Source organism: Bubalus kerabau, chromosome 11, assembly GCF_029407905.1.
Source record: "Bubalus kerabau isolate K-KA32 ecotype Philippines breed swamp buffalo chromosome 11, PCC_UOA_SB_1v2, whole genome shotgun sequence".
Taxonomy (NCBI): Eukaryota; Metazoa; Chordata; class Mammalia; order Artiodactyla; family Bovidae; genus Bubalus; species Bubalus kerabau.
In genome coordinates, this window is record NC_073634.1 from 47,706,586 (window position 1) to 47,724,194 (window position 17,609).

The window sequence follows — 17,609 nt, forward strand, 5'->3', positions numbered from 1 at the left end:
GAGCCGGACATGACTGAGAAACTAACACTTTCACGGACATAACTGCATACCAACCTGAATGCCCCAGAGCAGAAAACTAAACATGCTTCTGGGGGTTGAGGGGCTCAGCAAACCTCAGTGTGAATTCTCATGGCATGGGGGCATTCACCTCTGTCTTCTCTAGGTGCTGTATCTCAGTCCCTTGGCTCAGACCTAACCCAAGTCTGTGCCCGTCCTACCCATCACAGAAGGGCTTGTGCCCTGAGTAGGGGACGTGCTATCCTGGGACCCCCACCAGCTGGGCCCCCTCCCTCTGCCCCACGGGGAGTGGGTTCCCCGTGGTTCCACCCGAGAGGACACGTGTTGGGGAGCAGGCACACACACACACAGGATTATCTGTCCTGTGGTTAATGATTTGCGAGCTTGCTTAGCAGGTGAAAGACCACAGGCTGCTGACTCAGGTCCTTGCAGGAGGAGGTGGCACTTGACATGAAAGCGGCACACCTACAGAGGGAAACTTCCCAACTTTCTTTCTTTTCTTTACTTGTTTTTTTGACACATCTATTTTTTAAAAAAAAATTGTATTGAGGTCTAGTTGATTTGCAATGTTGGGTTAGTTTCAGGTACTCAACAAAGGGAATATATCCACTCTTTTTAGATTATATTCCCATATAGGCTATTACAGAGTATTGAGTAGAGCTCCCTGAGCTGTAGAGTAGGTTCTCATTAGTCATCTGTTTCCTGACTCTCTTTTAAAACAAAGCACTGACCTTAGTACAACCTGTGTGAATGAGGGTGGACGCTTCCTTGAGCAGGCTTTAACAAGGAGAATCAGGACATATGAAACTAAACGACTCAGCCTTCCTGAAAATTCTAAGAGCATCTGTCTACAAGGAATAACACGGTGCTGATTCCTCCAGAGACAGGACAGTCACCTTGTCCTGGAGGTAGGTGCCCATGGTGCTGGCTGTTCTCTTCTATTTCATTTCTCTTGGGCTAATTCGGGGCTTATTTCCTTTCTCCAAGAAGTCTACCTGGAATTTATCAATAAAGCCTCCCTGGTTTTCTGGCCTATATTTGCTCTGAGATCCTTAGGGTTTGGTCCCTGGACTTGGGACCATCTGTGTCTCAGTCTGAGCCTCAGACCCCACTCCCCACACCCCTCCAGGCCCTGAGCCTCGAGGCTTGGAGTCTCTGTGAGTGAGGCCCTCTCAGGCTCTCACTCTGGACCTCAGGGGATAAGACCTGATCCCTCTCACGTTCTCCAGGGCCCACTCCTCATCTCTTTGCATCTCTCTTGTGTTGAAGCTCTGGGCTGGCCCTTTTTTCTCTTTCCTCCAGCCTTGACCCTGGGAGGCTCACCAGGTGCTGTGATCTAATGTTGGGATTAAGTCGTGCATTTACTTTGCTCCAGCTCCTTACATGGCTGAGCCTCTGTGAACCACCAAGCAATTTAACTTAAAACTTCTTTCTACTCAGTGTTTGATTGTATTTTGTGTATCTTGGGACATGGGATCTGCAGACAGCATGCAAAGGTCAGGACGAAAGGGAGGGAGTCATTGTTTTCAGCATCCTGATGGTGAGGCTCACATGTCTAAGGTCAGTGAGGAGGCCTTGCTGGGTCCCGAAACTCAGAGGGCCGTGCGGAAGGTCAGGGTGCTCCCAGCCATCTTCCTCTCGTAGTCCTTGTCAAAGTCCTCATTCTGAGCCACCGTGAAGTAGTTCTTCCAGTCCCCAGGCATTCCTGCAAGGAGGCGAAACGTCAGTGAGTCTGGGGAGGGGGTTGGGTGAGGATGCACCCAGGGGCTGGCACAGGGCAGATTATGGGGTCTGCTCCTCAGACACTGTTGGGAGTGTTGCCAACAGCACGAGTGTGGGAGCTGGAAGCATGACTGGGAAACAGAAAGGGGCTGGAGTCCTGTCCAACCTCTGAGCGTGTGGGCCTCCCTCGCTCCCTCTCTCCATCCCTCCCTTGTGCACCTCGCCTCATGAAGGGGGAGATGGAGTGGTCCATGATGCTGGTGGGCAGCGTGGTATAGTTGGCCATCGGGTTCTCCTTCATGACCTCAAAGGACGTGTGATGGATGATTTTGTCCAGAACTTCCTCCGACACCTCTTTCTCCAGGAACTTTAGGATCTTCCGAATTTCCCGCCTTGGATCCTGTATGTGGAACAGTCACAAAAAGTCAAGTAGTTGGGGGTTTTCCACAAAGGGGTGATGTTCTGTTAGGCAAACTGTTTGGGGAGGGATGACTTAAGGGAGCAGCTCAATTATAGTCGATGTGTCTTCCTTGGGGGAATGACTGTGGATGGCGCTGGACGGTCTTGGGAAGGAAGGACATAGACATGAGGGCTCTCCTAGCCCCAGGGAGGCTGAGCGAGAAGGAGGGGAGAGAAACATGAGCACAGCCCTGTGACGCCCATCCGGAAACATCCTGCCCGCCTGCACACATGCAGGGTGAGCACGGGCTTCAGGGCAGGGAGCGTGTCCCCTGGAGGAAGAGACGCAGAGGGACAGAAAGAGGGGAGTGACTCTAGGACCAGAGTTGGCACAGCGCCTGCAAGTTAAACACAAGGTCTGACAGAGGCTGAATCAGGGGACCTCACACTGACCCAGGAACGAAAGCCCTTGTGGCCTGTTCTTTCTGATCACAGACATGCAGAGGAAGGACCTTTGGAGTCTGACTAGATTCCAGAGAACCTCTCAGCAAGGGCCCAGGGGTGGTTTTGTAATTCTAGGGCACTGATCCCTGGGTGCGAGAGTGACCCGGTGATGCCCTTGACACTCGATGAATGGAACCACATGGGACCAGGCCTGCCAGCATCTGTGTGGACTAAACTTCAGTGTGTGGAGTGGGTTTGGAGTGTGGATGCCAGGAGCTTTACAAGTCATCTTCTAAATCTTCCCAGTAATATCCTGAGGCACAAAAAGAGCTGATTTGCATTTTGTAGGTGAAGAAACATGGTTTGTAAGTGGCAGGATTAATTAGATTGTAAAAGTGTGTGAGACTTCCTAAGTGGAGGATCATCTGAAAATTGTGATCAGAAACAAAGTTGGAAGATTTTTTAGGAAAAAATGTATGACATTTTGATTCCACTTATTAGTATGAATAGGACTTAGTATGAATAGTATTATATGACTTAGTATGAATAGAATGCTAGATTTCTAAGTAAAAAACAGAGATGCAATGAGCAACAAAGGTATAGCACAGGGAACTGTAGTCAATATCTTGTCATAACCTATAATGGAAAATAATCTGAAAATAATATATGTGTATATGTATAACTGAATCACCTTGCTGTGCACTTGAAACATTGTCAACTATACTTCAATAAAATAAATATATTAAGGAAGAAATAAAGATTGGAGAAAGAAAAAAGAAAATAAGAGAGAAAAAAAGAAAAAGTAGTTGCATCATTTGAGGATAAAGCTGAGTTGGACAGGGCACCAGGGAGAGAGGCCTGGTGTGGTCAGTAGGTGTGACTATAGTTTGATCCCCTCAAGGACATGGCTGGAAGCGGTGGTGGTCACATGGCCCTCACCTCCTTCATGTCCTCATAGAAGAGGTAGAGGATGCGATGCTGGTCCTTGGCATGCCACCAGCCCTTCACGTGGTCGTACCAGGAGCCCCACAGCACTGACGGGTGGGAGACAGAAGTGGGTGTCAGTATTAACCTGAAGCTTCTGAAATGAGCACTGGCGTCTCAAATAAAAGAGGACATTTGAAAAACACAACTAGAATTCTTATTTGCAGAGACAGGGATTTTTTTTTTTATATGTATATATATATTTCATGTAGTCAAGGCTATAGTTTTCCCTGTGGTCATGTATGGATGTGAGAGTTGGACTGTGAAGAAGGCTGAGCGCCAAAGAATTGATGCTTTTGAACTGTGGTGTTGGAGAAGACTCTTGAGAGTCCCTTGGACTGCAAGGAGATCTAAGCAGTGCATTCTGAAGGAGATCAGCCCTGGGATTTCTTTGGAAGGAATGATGCTAAAGCTGAAACTCCAGTACTTTGGCCAGCTCATGCGAAGAGTTGACTCATTGGAAAAGACTCTGATGCTGGGAGGGATTGGGGGCAGGAGGAGAAGGGGACGACAGAGGATGAGATGGCTGGATGGCATCACTGACTCGATGGACATGAGTCTGAGTGAACTCCGGGAGTTTGTGATGGACAGGGAGGCCTGGCGTGCTGCGATTCATGGGGTCGTAAAGAGTCGGACACGACTGAGCGACTGATCTGATCTGATCTGATCTGATATATTTAGGGAGTTGATAAAAAGTACCCTGGATTCTGTGGCTTCTGTTCCCACCCTTGAACTTATTCCCCTATGAGAAACTGTCCCGAGGGCAGGGGGCAGGTCTGTGTTCCCCTTACATTACCGCATGGGGCCAGACCAGCGTTTTGAGATAAATACTGTTCCCCAACACACTGATTAAGGGAACAAAGGCCCGTATAGTCAAAGCTATGGTTTTTCCAGTAGTCATGTACAGATGTGAGAGTTGGACCATAAGGAAGGCTGAGGGCCAAAGAATTGATGCTTTCTAACTGTGGTGTTGGAGAAGACTGTTGAGAGTCCATTGGACTGCAAAGGGATCAAACCTGTCAATTCTAAATGAAATCAATTCTGAATATTCATTGGAAGGACTGATGCTGAACCTGAAGCTCCAATACTTTGGCCACATGATGCAAAGAGCTGACGCACTGGAAAAGACCCTGACTCTGGGATAGATTTAGGGCAGGAGGAGAAGATGGTGACAGAGGATAAGATGGTTGGATGGCATCGCCAGCTAAATGGACATGAATTTGAACAAACTCTGTGGGATGGTGAAGGACAGGGAAGCCTGGTATGCTGCAGTCCATGGGATCGCAAAGAGTCAGACACGACTGAGCAACTGAACAACACAGGCTGACTGTGAAGAGAAGCTGTAAATCCATTCTGAAGAATCCCAGTGACCAGATGTTTGGGTCCCTTTAGTCTCTGTGATGGAGAATGGGGGCAGGGGGTGCACCGTGTCCTCCCCTGGCCCCCAAGCCACCCCCACCCTCCTCCCGATGCAAGGTTGACCCTATGGTCAGTGTCACTGGATCCTCTGTCTTCTGTGCCCCACCCGGGGCCAGGGGGTGTGCAGGGTGATTCTTTCCCTGCAGCTCCCTGTGGCTGACTGTCTCCTTAGGAACTGACTCAGCACCTGGCCATGCCCCTGGATCCTGCACCATCACCTGTGAGTTTGTGACCCTTCACCCACAGTGTTCTAAGTAGCATCTTATTGTGACCTCTGGACAGTGACCCCTGAACAGTAACCCTGTCTGGGCAACACCTGTGTCCTCCCAGAACCTCGAGCAGCCCAGTCGCTCAGCAGAAACCATGCCTCTCTGATATGTGGGAGAGTAAAAACGGAGGCGTGGACCTCAGTTTCCTTTCGCTCACCTTTCCCAGCTTTGAAGGTCTCGACATACTCCTCCCAGGAGCCAGGGTCTGGCACCATCTTATTCATTCTTGAGAAATGGTAATAGGATACCAGGCAGTCCTTGGCATTCCTGGCCACGTAGATGATCTGCAGTCAGCCAAGAAAGGGATGGACACAGAGGAAATAATACAGGAAAGGTCACTGTTCGGGAAGAGCCCGTGTTGTTTGAAGGACTTAGACTGTAGACCTTAGCCTGTGTTGTTAGAAGGACCTGGGTTGGGAAGATCCCTTGGAAAAGGGAATGGCTACCCATTCCAGTATTCTTGGGGGCTTCTCTGGTGGCTCAGATGGTAAAGAATCTGCCTGAAATGTGGGAGACTCAGGTTCAGTCCCTGGGACAGAAACAGCCTCTGGAGAAGGGAATGAATACTCACTCCAATATTCTTGCCTGGAGACTCCCATGGACAGAAGAGCCTGGGGGCTACAGTCCATAGAGTTGCAAAGAGCTAGACACTGAGCGACTAACACTTTCACTTTCCCCAACCTCAGGTCTTCAGACTGGTACCTCCTGTCAGATTAGTAGCATTAGATCAGAAATAAGGTGCAGAAAATGTAATGCGCTTGAATCATCCCCAAACCATCGTCCCTGCTCCCCACCCTGGTCCGTGGAAAAATTGTCTTCCATGAAATTGGTCCCTGGTTCCAGAAAGGCTGGGGACTGCTGTCTTGGACCATCCTGTCTGAGTGACTAGACCTGTGCTTTCTGTGACTGTCTCCAGTTTGCCGGGCACAGTTCTGATTACAGCTGTGGTCTTAGCAGAGTCAGGGACAACACACGCTTTCTCTCAGGTGTCCTGCTTAGCATGACAAGTGCTGCAGTCATGCTACCTCTGCTCTTTCTGGGGCAGGGGAGGCCCCGAGGTGTTACTCAGGTGAGGAAAGGAAGGTCCCGTTGGCTGTCACTGAGCAGGGTGTCTACCCTACTTGTAGGGCAGGGCTGCCTCTGCCTTCTGAGCACCCGAGGAATTGCCTCCTCACAATGACCATCATCCCTGGTAAGATCGTGGGATCCCAGTGCAGTGCTACATCTACCGCTGGAGCTGCTGGTGACCTGTCCCTTCCTGGGAGAGGCAGAGCTGCTTCTGGGCTTGTCCCACTCCCCTTCCTCCCATCCCCCACCCCGGGTGCCCTGTGCTGTAAAGGCCTTTTTTTTCCAGAAAGGTATTTTGGAAAATTTTGTGACCAAGTCTGCACTGTGAATTGCAGGACACAGGAAGGTATGTTTACAATTTTGATAGAGCCAGAGATTGCTTGCTTTTTTCTTTTTTCCTTCTGTGTTGAGTGAGTTCTCCATATACTTTGTATATTACCCTTTTATCAGACATAGGATTTTCAAGTATTTCCTCCCACTCAGTTCAATTCAGTTCAGTCGCTCAGTCGTGTCCGACTCTTTTCGACCCCATGAATCGCAGCACTCCAGGCCTCCCTGCTCATCACCAACTCCCGGAATTCACTCAAACTCATGTCCATTGAGTCAGTGATGCCATCCAGCCATCTTATCCTCTGTCGTCCCCTGCTCCTCCTGCCCCCAATCCCTCTCAACATCAGGGTCTTTTCCAATGAGTCAACTCTTCGCATGAGGTGGCCAAAGGACTGGAGTTTCAGCTTCACCATCAGTCCTTCCAATGAACACCCGGGACTGATCTCCTTTAGGATGGACTGGTTGGATCTCCTTGCAGTCCAAGGGACTCTCAAGAGTCTTCTCCAACACCACAGTTCAAAAGCATCAATTCTTCAGCGCTCAGCTTTCTTCACAGTCCGACTCTCACATCCATACATGACCACAGGAAAAACCATAGCCTTGACTAGAAGGACTTTTGTTGGCAAAGTAATATCTCTGCTTTTGAATATGCTATCTAGGTTGGTCATAACTTTCCTTCCAAGGAGTAAGCATCTTTTAATTTCATAGCTGCAGTCACCATCTGCAGTGATTTTGGAGCCCAGAAAAATAAAGTCTGACACTGCTTCCACTGTTTCCCCATCTATCTGCCATGAAGTGATGGGACCAGATGCCATGATCTTTGTTTTCTGAATGTTGAGCTTTAAGCCAACTTTTTCACTCTCCACTTTCACTTTAATCAAGAGGCTTTTGAGTTCCTCTTCATTTTCTGCCATAAGGGTGGTGTCATCTGCATATCTGAGGTTACTGATATTTCTCCCGGCAATCTTGATTCTAGCTTGTGCTTCACCCAGCCCAGCATTTCTCATGATGTACTCTGCATAGAAGTTAAATAAACAGGGTGACAATACACAGCCTTGATGGACTCCTTTTCCTATTTGGAGCCAGTCTGTTGTTCCATGTCCAGTTCTAACTGTTGCTTCCTGACCTGCATACAAATTTCTCAAGAGGCAGATCAGGTGTTCTGGTATTCCCATCTCTTTCAGAATTTTCCACAGTTTATTGTGATCCACACAGTCCAAGGCTTTGGCATAGTCAATAAAGCAGAAATAGATGTTTTTCTGGAACTCTCTTGCTTTTTCCATGATCCAGCGGATGTTGGCAATTTGATCTCTGGTTCCTCTGCCTTTTCTAAAACCAGCTTGCACATTTGGAAGTTCACAGTTCACGTACTGCTGAAGCCTGGCTTGTAGAATTTTGAGCATTACTTTACTAGCGTGTGAGATGAGTGCAATTGTGCAGTAGTTTGAGCATTCTTTGGCATTGCCTTTCTTTGGGATTGGAATGAAAACTGACAATTTTCAGTCCTGTGGCCACTGCTGAGTTTTCCAAATTTGCTGGCATATTGAGTGCAGCACTTTCACAGCATCATCTTTCAGGATTTGAAATAGCTCAACTGGAATTCCATCACCTCCACTAGCTTTGTTCGTAGTGATGCTTTCTATGGCCCCCTTGACTTCGCATTCCAGGATGTCTGGCTCTAGGTGAGTGATCACACCATTGTGATTATCTGGGTCGTGAAGCTCTTTTTTTGTACAGTTCTTCTGTGTATTCTTGCCACCTCTTCTTAATATCTTCTGCTTCTGTCAGGTCCATACCATTTCTGTCCTTTACTGAGCCCATCTTTGCATGAAATGTTCCCTTGGTATCCCTAATTTTCTTGACGACATCTCTAGTCTTTCCCATTCTGTTGTTTTCCTCTATTTCGTGCATTTTGCATTGGTCGCTTAGGAAGGCTTTCTTATGGCTTCTTGCTATTCTTTGGAACTCTGCATTCAAATGCTTATATCTTTCCTTTTCTCCTTTGCTTTTCACTTCTCTTCTTTTCACAGCTATTTGTAAGGCCTCCTCAGACAGCCATTTTGCTTTTTTGCATTTCTTTTCCATGGGGATGGTCTTGATCCCTGTCTCCTGTACAATGTCACGAACCTCCTTCCATAGTTCATCAGGCACTCTATCTATCAGATCTAGGCCCTTAAATCTATTTCTTACTTCCACTGTATAATCATAAGTGATTTGATTTAGGTCATACCTGAATGGTGATCCCTGTCTCCTGTACAATGTCTTTTTCTTATGTTGGTGGTTTCCTTCACTGTGCAGAAGCTTTTTAGTTTGATGTAGTCTCACTTGTTTATTTTTACTTTTTATGTCAAATCCAAGAAAATCATTGTTGAGACTGATATCAAACAGTGTACTACCTGTATTCTTTTCTAGGGGTCTTGTGGTTCCAGGTCTTCCATTCAGATCTTTGATCCATCTTGAGTTCATTTTTGTCTGGTGTGAGAGAGTGGTCCCATTTTATTCCTTTGCATGTGGGATCAACTGTCAGATGTAGAAGTAGAGACATAAAGTAGGCAGGGCACTCTGGGGGAGGAGCCCATGGGTGGTTTCTCAAGCGTGTTCCCTGTGTTGTGCATACTCAGCAGACCAGTACCCCTGGGTAGGGGGTGGGGGGAGGTGTTTCCATCTGATCAAATTAGCACAGGTCCTGCAGTCTTGGCTCCTCCTGTGAGCCCAGCACTGCAGGAACCGTGCCTTTTGCCTCTTTCCTCCCACTGAACAGCCCTCCAGTGTCCATGAACATTCTCGGAAAACCCAAAGGGATGCCCAGCAGCAAGGTCTTAGGATCAAGTAAACACATTTCTCAATGCTTATGTTGGTTATCACTTGTTTTTTCTTTAAGCAAATAGAAGCTGAGTAATCAGAATGGGGGACCCAGCTGGATGGGGACCTGCTGAAATGCCTCCGGTCTGGAGTCAGATGTCCAAGTGGGAGCGAAGGCCACACGCTCACATGTTCTGAGTCTGCAATCCATCTGTGCGAGTCTCTGGCTGCTGCTGTGACAAATTGCCACAGGTGGAGAGCCTTAAAACAGCAAGAGGTTGGCTGTCTTACAGTCTGGAGCTCGGGGTCACTGGATTGGATTCCAGCTGGCCGTGGGGCTGGCTCCAGGGCAGGGGACAAACTTCCCTGCAGTTCCTGGAACCTGAGGCCATCTGTGTGCCTCGGCATGAACTCTGCCCTGGAATCGCCCCCACTTCTGCGTCAGGTGTCACATCCTTCACGTTGTCCTTCCAGCTTCTCACCTCCTTCCCATCAGGATCCTTGTGATGATGCTCAGGGCTGTCCAGGTAACCAGAAGATCTTCAGTCTCAAGATGCTCGACTTAATCACACCTGCCAAGTGCACTCTACAGGTGAGGTGCATTTGCAGGGTTTGGGAGGGGCTGGGATGCAGGTGTCTTTGGGGAACTCCATTTAGCTCACTGCCCCATCATAATGGGAAAAGCTCGGACTAAGCTCGCCCGCACCTTCTCCTACTCAAACAATCCACAGTTCTCAGCAGATAAAAGAATGTGCTGTCATGGAGACTGTGACATTTTAGAAGGCCTGGTTTCAAAAAGAAGCTGTTAATCTGATGACAAAATACATGTTAGCGTGTCTTCTGACTTTGAGTCTAAAAACATCATTTGGAAATAATATTCGTTCTAGAGCACCGAAATTACGTTAACTGTCTGTAGGAATAAATCAAGATGTTTTCAAAGTCATGGTGATCTGGGTGTAATCTCAGGGCAGCAAATAAGGTGATAGCATTTGATATATGGAAACCTATGGCACCTCTGATGGGAGATGGATGAGATGAGGTGATGGAGCACCACGGAAACCAGAGCAGAGAAACTCAAAAGCAGCCACTCACATTGCATCTCCAAGCTTTGCACTAAGTAGAGAGTGTCTTGGCTAAACAGCCTTGACTGTGTAGCCCCCCTGGAAAGGGCTCAGCCCAGAGCATGGAAGGGTCTGTGGTTGGGTCTGCAAAGTAGCCTGCCCACAGAGAGATGGACAGTCCAGCTGAGACAAGCATTTGACTCTGCAAATGTTTGTTACACTTTTCTTTGCAAATCTCTAAGCTGATATTTGGGGTATATTCTGTATTTCATTCGGAGAAGGCAATGGCACCCCACTCCAGTACTCTTGCCTGGAAAATCCCATGGACAGAGAAGCCTGACTTTCAGACTCACTGATGAAGCTGACATCAGAAACAAAACAAAACACTAGTACATTCAGTGTACACTGCATTTATAGGATCTCAATTTGCTAAAACAAAAATTTAAAAATAGAGGACAGAGGCATGGCTCTTGCTGGGAGCTTATCCATGACGGAGATGATTTCCAGATACCACACGTGGTCCTGGGCCCCCCACCCTCTGGGGTCTCCCTCTTCCCTCACAGGTTTTCCCTAAATAAACCCCCTTCACATCTTACTCAGCCCTGGCTTGGCTCCTGGAGGATTCACACTGATATGACTGCCTCCCCAGGAAGCAGGGGCCCTGCCTCATTGCTCACTGTCTGTGAACGTGGCTCAGCTGATGGTTGATGAGGATGGCGCTGCTTGGAGTCTAGTCTACTGGTACCCAGAAGGAATATTCTGGGAGAAAGATGGATCCAGGCTGGAGTGGTGGGTACAGGGAGGGGTCTCAGCTCACTGCCCAACTGGAACCTGCACCGGGCACCTATCTTTTGAGGTCCAGGGTTGTTTCCTCTAAGATGGAGACAGTCTGTGAGTATTTGGATCAAGCTTAGCTATCCTTGGAGAAGGAAATGGCAACCCACTCCAGTATTCATGCCTGGAAAATCCCATAGATGGAGGAGCCTGGTGGGCTACAATCCATGGGGTCACAAAGAGTCGGACACGACTGAGCGACGTCTGTTTGTGTGTGTGTGTAGCTGTCCTTACCTTTGCGTTCTCTTTCCAGAAGGAAGGGGGGAGCATCTGAACAGGCAGGTGCGTCTTCAGAGTCCTCGGAGAAGGCATCTTGTTGGCGAGATCCAGACCTGCAACAAGGGCGCTGCTCAACTAACACTTCTCATCCGTATCTCCATTGTTTTGCCAGCATCTGGAGCCAAACTCACCACGTGCCAGGTACCCCCCACCCAACTCCACATTGCAAATTACATCCTAGGCTGTCGGCCCACCCAGTGTCATCAAGTTATATGTTTTCATATAAAGCTACAGTACAGTCATCAAACAGTGTGGTATTGGCACAAAGAGGGACACATAATGGAACAGGGCAGAACAGAAAATCCAGAATGCACCCATATGCATGTGTGTGTTAGTCATTTAGTCATCTCATTCTTTTGCGACCCCTGCCAGGCTCCTCTGTCCATGGAATTCTCCGGGCAAGAATACTGGAGTGGTTGTCATTCCCTTCTCCAGCAGATCTTCCCAACCCAGAGATCGACACCGGGTCTCCTGCATTGCAGGTAGATACTTTACCATGTGAGCCACCAGGGAAGCCCATATGTAGATGGTAAAATTCAAATTTTGTGAAGGGGCCAAGGCAATTCGATGTGAGAAAAGATAACTTTTTTGCCTGATGGTGCTGGAATAACTGGCTCAATCAACCATGGGTTTTCAACAGGCAGTATTTTTAGAAATGAGGGATGATTAGAGTTTGAGAGGTTTAATAATGTGCTCAAGGTTGTCCAGATAAGAATCCAAATCAGAACTGTTTGAGTCCAAAGTCTCTGTCTTTTCACCATCAGGTTGGGTCCTACTGCAAAGCTACTCTTTGCTGCTATTTATTCTATAAAAACACTCCCTTACAGACTTATGGACACAGCGAGGGAAGGAGACGATGGGACGAAGTGAGAGAGCATTGACATGTATACACGACCATGTGTGAAATAGATAGCTAGTGGGAAGAAGCTGCTGTGTAGCACAGGGAACTCAGCTCCAGTCTCCATGATGATCTAGAGGGATGGGATATAGGACTGGGAGAGAGGTTCAAGAAGGAGGGGACATATGTATACATATAGCTGATTTAGGCTGATGTATGGCAGAAACCAACACAATATTGTAAAGCAATTACGCTCCAATTAGAAGAAAAATCTAAAAAAACACACCCTTCATTCCTAACTGGTTGCCAGCTCTTCAAGTGTGCACTCTCCTACATTTCTTAGTACCTTTGGTGTGAAGTGCACCATTTGTTGATATTAATAACAGAGGGACTATGTATAATTTAACTTGAATCCATGGCAGACAGGCCAGAAATGAAACACAGCAGAGCCAGTCCTCCTGGAGTGGGCATATCTGACCCAGGGGTGAGGTTCCTGGTCACTGGAGACCAGCTGTCCTCAACCCTGCCTCCCCTGTGTGGAATGTTCCTGCCTACTCTTGAGTCCTTGAGAAATCGCAGGAGACGTGCTGTCTGAAGCCGCCCAGTCCATATTTCAGCAGAGGGACTGAGGGGTCTTTTCTCACAGCTGACAGAGGTATGTTAACCTGAACCATCCTCAGACTCCTTCCCAACAGAGGCCACAGCCCCACAGGCCCAGGCGGCACATACCTGAGCTGAGGGGTGGGGGGAGCGCCCACTCGATGAAAGGGTGCCGGTCAAAGGTGTTGGCCCGCTGGCACTTCTGCAGATCCCCGTCGTTCTGGATCATGTCCACGATCTCCTGGGTCCAGGTGGTGCCTGGAAGGGTTACTTAATCTCAGTTCTGCCTGCTCTCTGGGCAACTCCATTCTACGTCAATTATTCCCATATTCAGTAAAACCTACCTCTGCTTACGCTGAGCACCTGCGTGACCCTCATGATGGATGGGCCTCTGCTCTGAGCCCCTGTCCCCACTGCCAAGGTCTCCCCCACACCTGCCTTCTCGTGAGACTGAGAGCTCCACTGAGTAGGGGTGGCCTTTTGTTCCTCTGTCCCTTAGACCTCATACCTGGCATAGGGTTTTGAACCTAATAAGTGTAGACTGAGAGAAAGAATATTGACTCAAAGGAATGTCAGGAGATGCAAAGTTGAGGCAGATACTGTCCATGCTCCAACAAGCTTCCAGTCTTGTTGGAGGAGATATGATACACCAAAGACTGCTTCTTGCCTAGTTAATATCCATTCTCCCCATCTTTCTCAAGTTAATAGATAGATCCTTAATTTTTAGCAGGGCATATAGTTAAAGGCTGGACTGCCCAGATGGTCCTAGTGGTAAAGAACCTGCCTTCCAATGCAGGAGTCTCAAGAGACGTGGGTTTGATCCCTGGGTTGGGAAGGTCCCCTGGAGGAGGGCATAGCAACGCACTCCAGTATTCTTGCCTGGAAAATCCCATGGACAGAGGAGCTGACAGGCTGTAGTCCATGGGGTCACAAAGAGTTGGACACGACTGAAACCACTTAGCATGCATGCAAGCACATAGCCAAAGGCTGTATAAAAAGATTATTTTCTCAATCTTTCTTGCCGCTAAAGGTGGCCATGCCATTACATTTTGGGAAGGTGTCTTTAAAGGGCAGGAACATGACCTCATTCCCTTCTTTCTGCCTCCTTGTTGCTGTTTGGAACATGCATGTGATGGCTGGATCTCTAGCAGTCATATTGGGCTATGAAACCAAAAGCTAAGCCTATAGATGGTGGAGCAGAAAGTTCAAAGACCCAGGGATTCTAAGGATCAGCACAGCCACCATTTTAGCCCTGGACTTTAACCTCCAGAGTGCTTTTACTTTTGAGTTTCCTGATACATATATCCAAACTGAATCCTAACTGATGCAGACGTGTGGGTGGGCAAAGAATTAGCCCATGTGTCCTACCCACCACATGTCCATTTTCCTTTTCACATCAAAGGCATTTATTGCCCCTGACTCTTAGCTAAGCCTGGCGCTCATTGATACATAAGACAATACACAGATAACTGAGAGGTCTCCAGTAAGAGCCATGAAGACCATACAAAGGGCCCTGGGAGTTCAGAGGAGGAGTGGAGCCCACTGTGGATGGGTAGGTGGGCTCAGCTGAGCTGGTCTTTTGGAGAGAAACAGTCAGAGGGGGAGGAGAGCGTCCACTTGTATTAATAAGCCAGAGCATCCGAGGGAGGGAACCTCAGAGCTAGGGTTAAGGTGGGCATATTCATATGCTAGAAAGCTTAAGCAGGGGATGGGGGATGGGGTGTGGGTGTAGGGAGGATTGAGAGGCTGTGGGGGAAGTGGGAGAACACAGCTACAGAGAGAGTTCTGGGAGAGTCTGGGGGGTTGACTGCACAATTTCCAAGGTGAAGGGGGAGCAAATTTCTGCTCTGAGGTACAGTGCCTATTTGAATTCAGATCTGAGCAAGAGACATGCAAGCCAGACAAAGATGATTTTTGAGAAACTGAGAGCTTCCAATAGGAGTAAGCAGGAGCAACTCCTCACTCCTGGCTCCCCACCCCACTCTCTCCCCACCATCTAGTTTTCTGAGCAGGCATGGTTGGCAGTGCTGTGTGGTAGGAGCAGTGTGAGGCTAGGGAAGGCGTCCTGAGCTACGGAGGAGAGACACACACGGTGACATGGCCAGTTAGGAACCATGGGGCAGGGGCACCCCCTGCAATCTTCCTCGTTCTGAGCATCTCAGACTCCTCTTGCAGCGTCTACTGGCCACAGAGAGACATTCCCAGGCTGGCTACAGCTCAAAAATTTTCTGCCTTCCTTGGCCCTACTGCTTGAATGATACATACATAACTGAGGGGGTTCCCTCTCACACTCCATCCAGCCCTCTGGGTTCTGAGGTCTCTGCTCCTCCAACTGCAGAGCCTGGCCTCTCTGCTTCTTCCCTTCTGGTTCTCCCCACAAGCTTCTCTCCCTTTTGTAGGATTCTGTGTCACCCCGCCCCCCGCCCCCTCCCCATTCCTTCCCTCTGTATGCATGCAGGTTTGGACTAACACCACTTGCGCTTTTCCCATTGGGCAAAACGCTCAGTTCCAGCTCCATCTCCACGTGCAGGAGAGCCTGGGGAGGAGGACAGGCTTCCCCTAGGAGCTTCCTGCTGTTCCTAAGACTCTGCGCTTTCATGTGATTCTGTGGGAGGCTGGCTTTTTCTTCCTCTGCTGCTGCTGCTGCTAAGTCGCTTCAGTCGTGTCCGACTCTGTGCGACCCCATAGACGGCAGCCCACCAGGCTTCCCCGTCCCTGGGATTCTCCAGGCAAGAACACTGGAGTGGGTTGCCATTTCCTTCTCCAATGCATGAAAGTGAAAAGTGAAAGTGAAGTTGCTTGGTCATGTCTGACTCTAGCAACCCCATGGACTGCAGCCTACCAGGCTCCTCCGTCCATGGGATTTTCCAGGCAAGAGTACTGGAGTGGGATGCCATTGCCTTCTCCGTTTCTTCCTCTATCAGGGACCGAAATAAAAAGGAGGCTCGTGGACTCTGGGGGTTTGGTGTGCATCAATAAGAGTGGTTTTCATTTTTTCAGGAACTGTGTGCTAAGTCACTTTAGTTGTGTCCAACTCTGCAACCCCTGGATTGTAGCCCTTCTATCCATGGGATTCTCCAGGCAAGAGTACTGGAGTGGGTTGCCCTGCCCTCCAGGGGATCTTCCTGACCCAGGTATTGGACCCACATCTCCTTTGTCTCCTGCATTGGCAGATGGGTTCTTTACCACTAGCGCTACCTGGGAAGCCAGCGTCTGACCCTGGTGAAAACCTGCAATTTTAAAATCTGAAGAACCCCCAGGCATCCCGGCTCTGCTGAAGCCCCCCTCCTCAACTTTCTTCAACCTACCTGCTTTTGCGTAGGTTGCAATGAGAAGGTCATCAGGCTTGGCTTGAAAATTCCAGATTTTGTCCCAGTTATCGCTTATCATCTTGGTCATGAGAATTCCGTTCACTTCCTTGGTTTCCGGTTGCAGGTATTTCTCCTCCAGGTGAAGATCTTTCATCTCCTCCAAAGACATCTTTGTCGGTGAGACTATTTCACTGGTACATAAAAGAAAGGGGTGGTTATGTCATTTCTAAAGCTTTGAACAGTCATTCCTTCTTTTAAAATTTAAGATTCTCTGAGAAACTTAGGAGAGATGTGTTGGAAATTCATTATTATGTTTAATGTTAACCTAAGAAGTGAGAGAAGTAAAAACTGTGGGACCTTGAGCATTTTAAATTACTTCATTATTTAAAATATATAAATTGGAAAAAACAGAATGTTTTATTTAAAGCTGATTCTTCACATCTTCCCCCAAATATAAAACAGACAATCTTCTTCATTAGGAAGAAATTAGGAAATTTTAAAAAATAATTTTCAAAAGATGGTTGCAGGCAACAGACTATCAAACAGTATTGTGTGATTCTGTTTCCATATGTGCTATCTTTCTGCTACTCTGTGCCCCATGACCTTGGGATGTCTACCATGGAAAAATCTGACTTGCTAAAGAATAATGTCAATTTTCTGAGTTCAAATGGATTCCTAATTTTTTCAGTCTATTTACGAGTAGAAGCTATTTTTTGAATGACAGTATCCATTAGCATATTTTGTTGTTTTGTTTTTCTGCCAATATTTTTATTTTTATCTTGCTCATTTTTTCCATTTACACTCAGCTGGATTTGGTGGACTACAGGCATAGCCAGTATCGAATATTCTGTCTTAAAATATAATGATTGTTAGAGAACGAAAGACAAGCCACAGGCTTAGGAAGAATATTTGCAGAAGGTATATCTGATAAAGTTCTGTTATCCAAACTATGCAGGGAACTCCTAAAACACAACAGAAAGAAAACAAACAACATGATCAAAAAGTGGGCAAAAGAGCTAAACCACACCCCACCAAAGATACAGATGACACATGAGCATGTGTTGAAAGCTCGTGTCCATACAGAACCTGAACACAGACATCCATGGCACTTTATTCACAAGTGCTCAAACCTGGAATCCAAGCCCTTATAGGGAATGGATAAAAAGCCATGGTGCATTCACACAATGGACTGTTACTCAGCACCAAAAAGAAATGAACTGTCAAGCCATGA

At 47.8% G+C, this 17,609-nt stretch overlaps 2 protein-coding genes across 2 annotated transcripts in view; both read right to left on the reverse strand.

Moving 5' to 3' along the window:
• The window catches only part of GCC2 (GRIP and coiled-coil domain containing 2), a 128,192-nt gene that overhangs the window by 83,550 nt on the left and 27,033 nt on the right, over positions 1-17,609 (reverse strand). The gene's annotated exons all lie outside the window — the stretch shown is intronic.
• Positions 1,611-16,547, reverse strand: LOC129623145 (sulfotransferase 1C1). The gene is made up of 7 exons (XM_055540253.1): positions 16,376-16,547; positions 13,197-13,325; positions 11,585-11,682; positions 5,413-5,539; positions 3,523-3,617; positions 1,960-2,140; positions 1,611-1,723 (listed from the first exon to the last, which is right to left on the reverse strand). The coding sequence occupies exons 1-7, from the start codon at positions 16,545-16,547 to the stop codon at positions 1,611-1,613; spliced, it is 915 nt and encodes a 304-aa protein (XP_055396228.1).

Excerpts from the sequence above, each read along its gene's own strand:
- LOC129623145 (XM_055540253.1), bottom strand. The coding sequence starts at position 16,547 with ATGTCTTTGGAGGAGATGAAAGATCTTCACCTGGAGGAGAAATACCTG. Across the intron at positions 13,326-16,375 it reads TGCAACCTACGCAAAAGCAG|GCACCACCTGGACCCAGGAG; the intron begins GTAGGTTGAAGA and ends TAACCCTTCCAG. Across the intron at positions 1,724-1,959 it reads CTCCCCCTTCATGAGGCGAG|GAATGCCTGGGGACTGGAAG; the intron begins GTGCACAAGGGA and ends GCCTCCTTGCAG.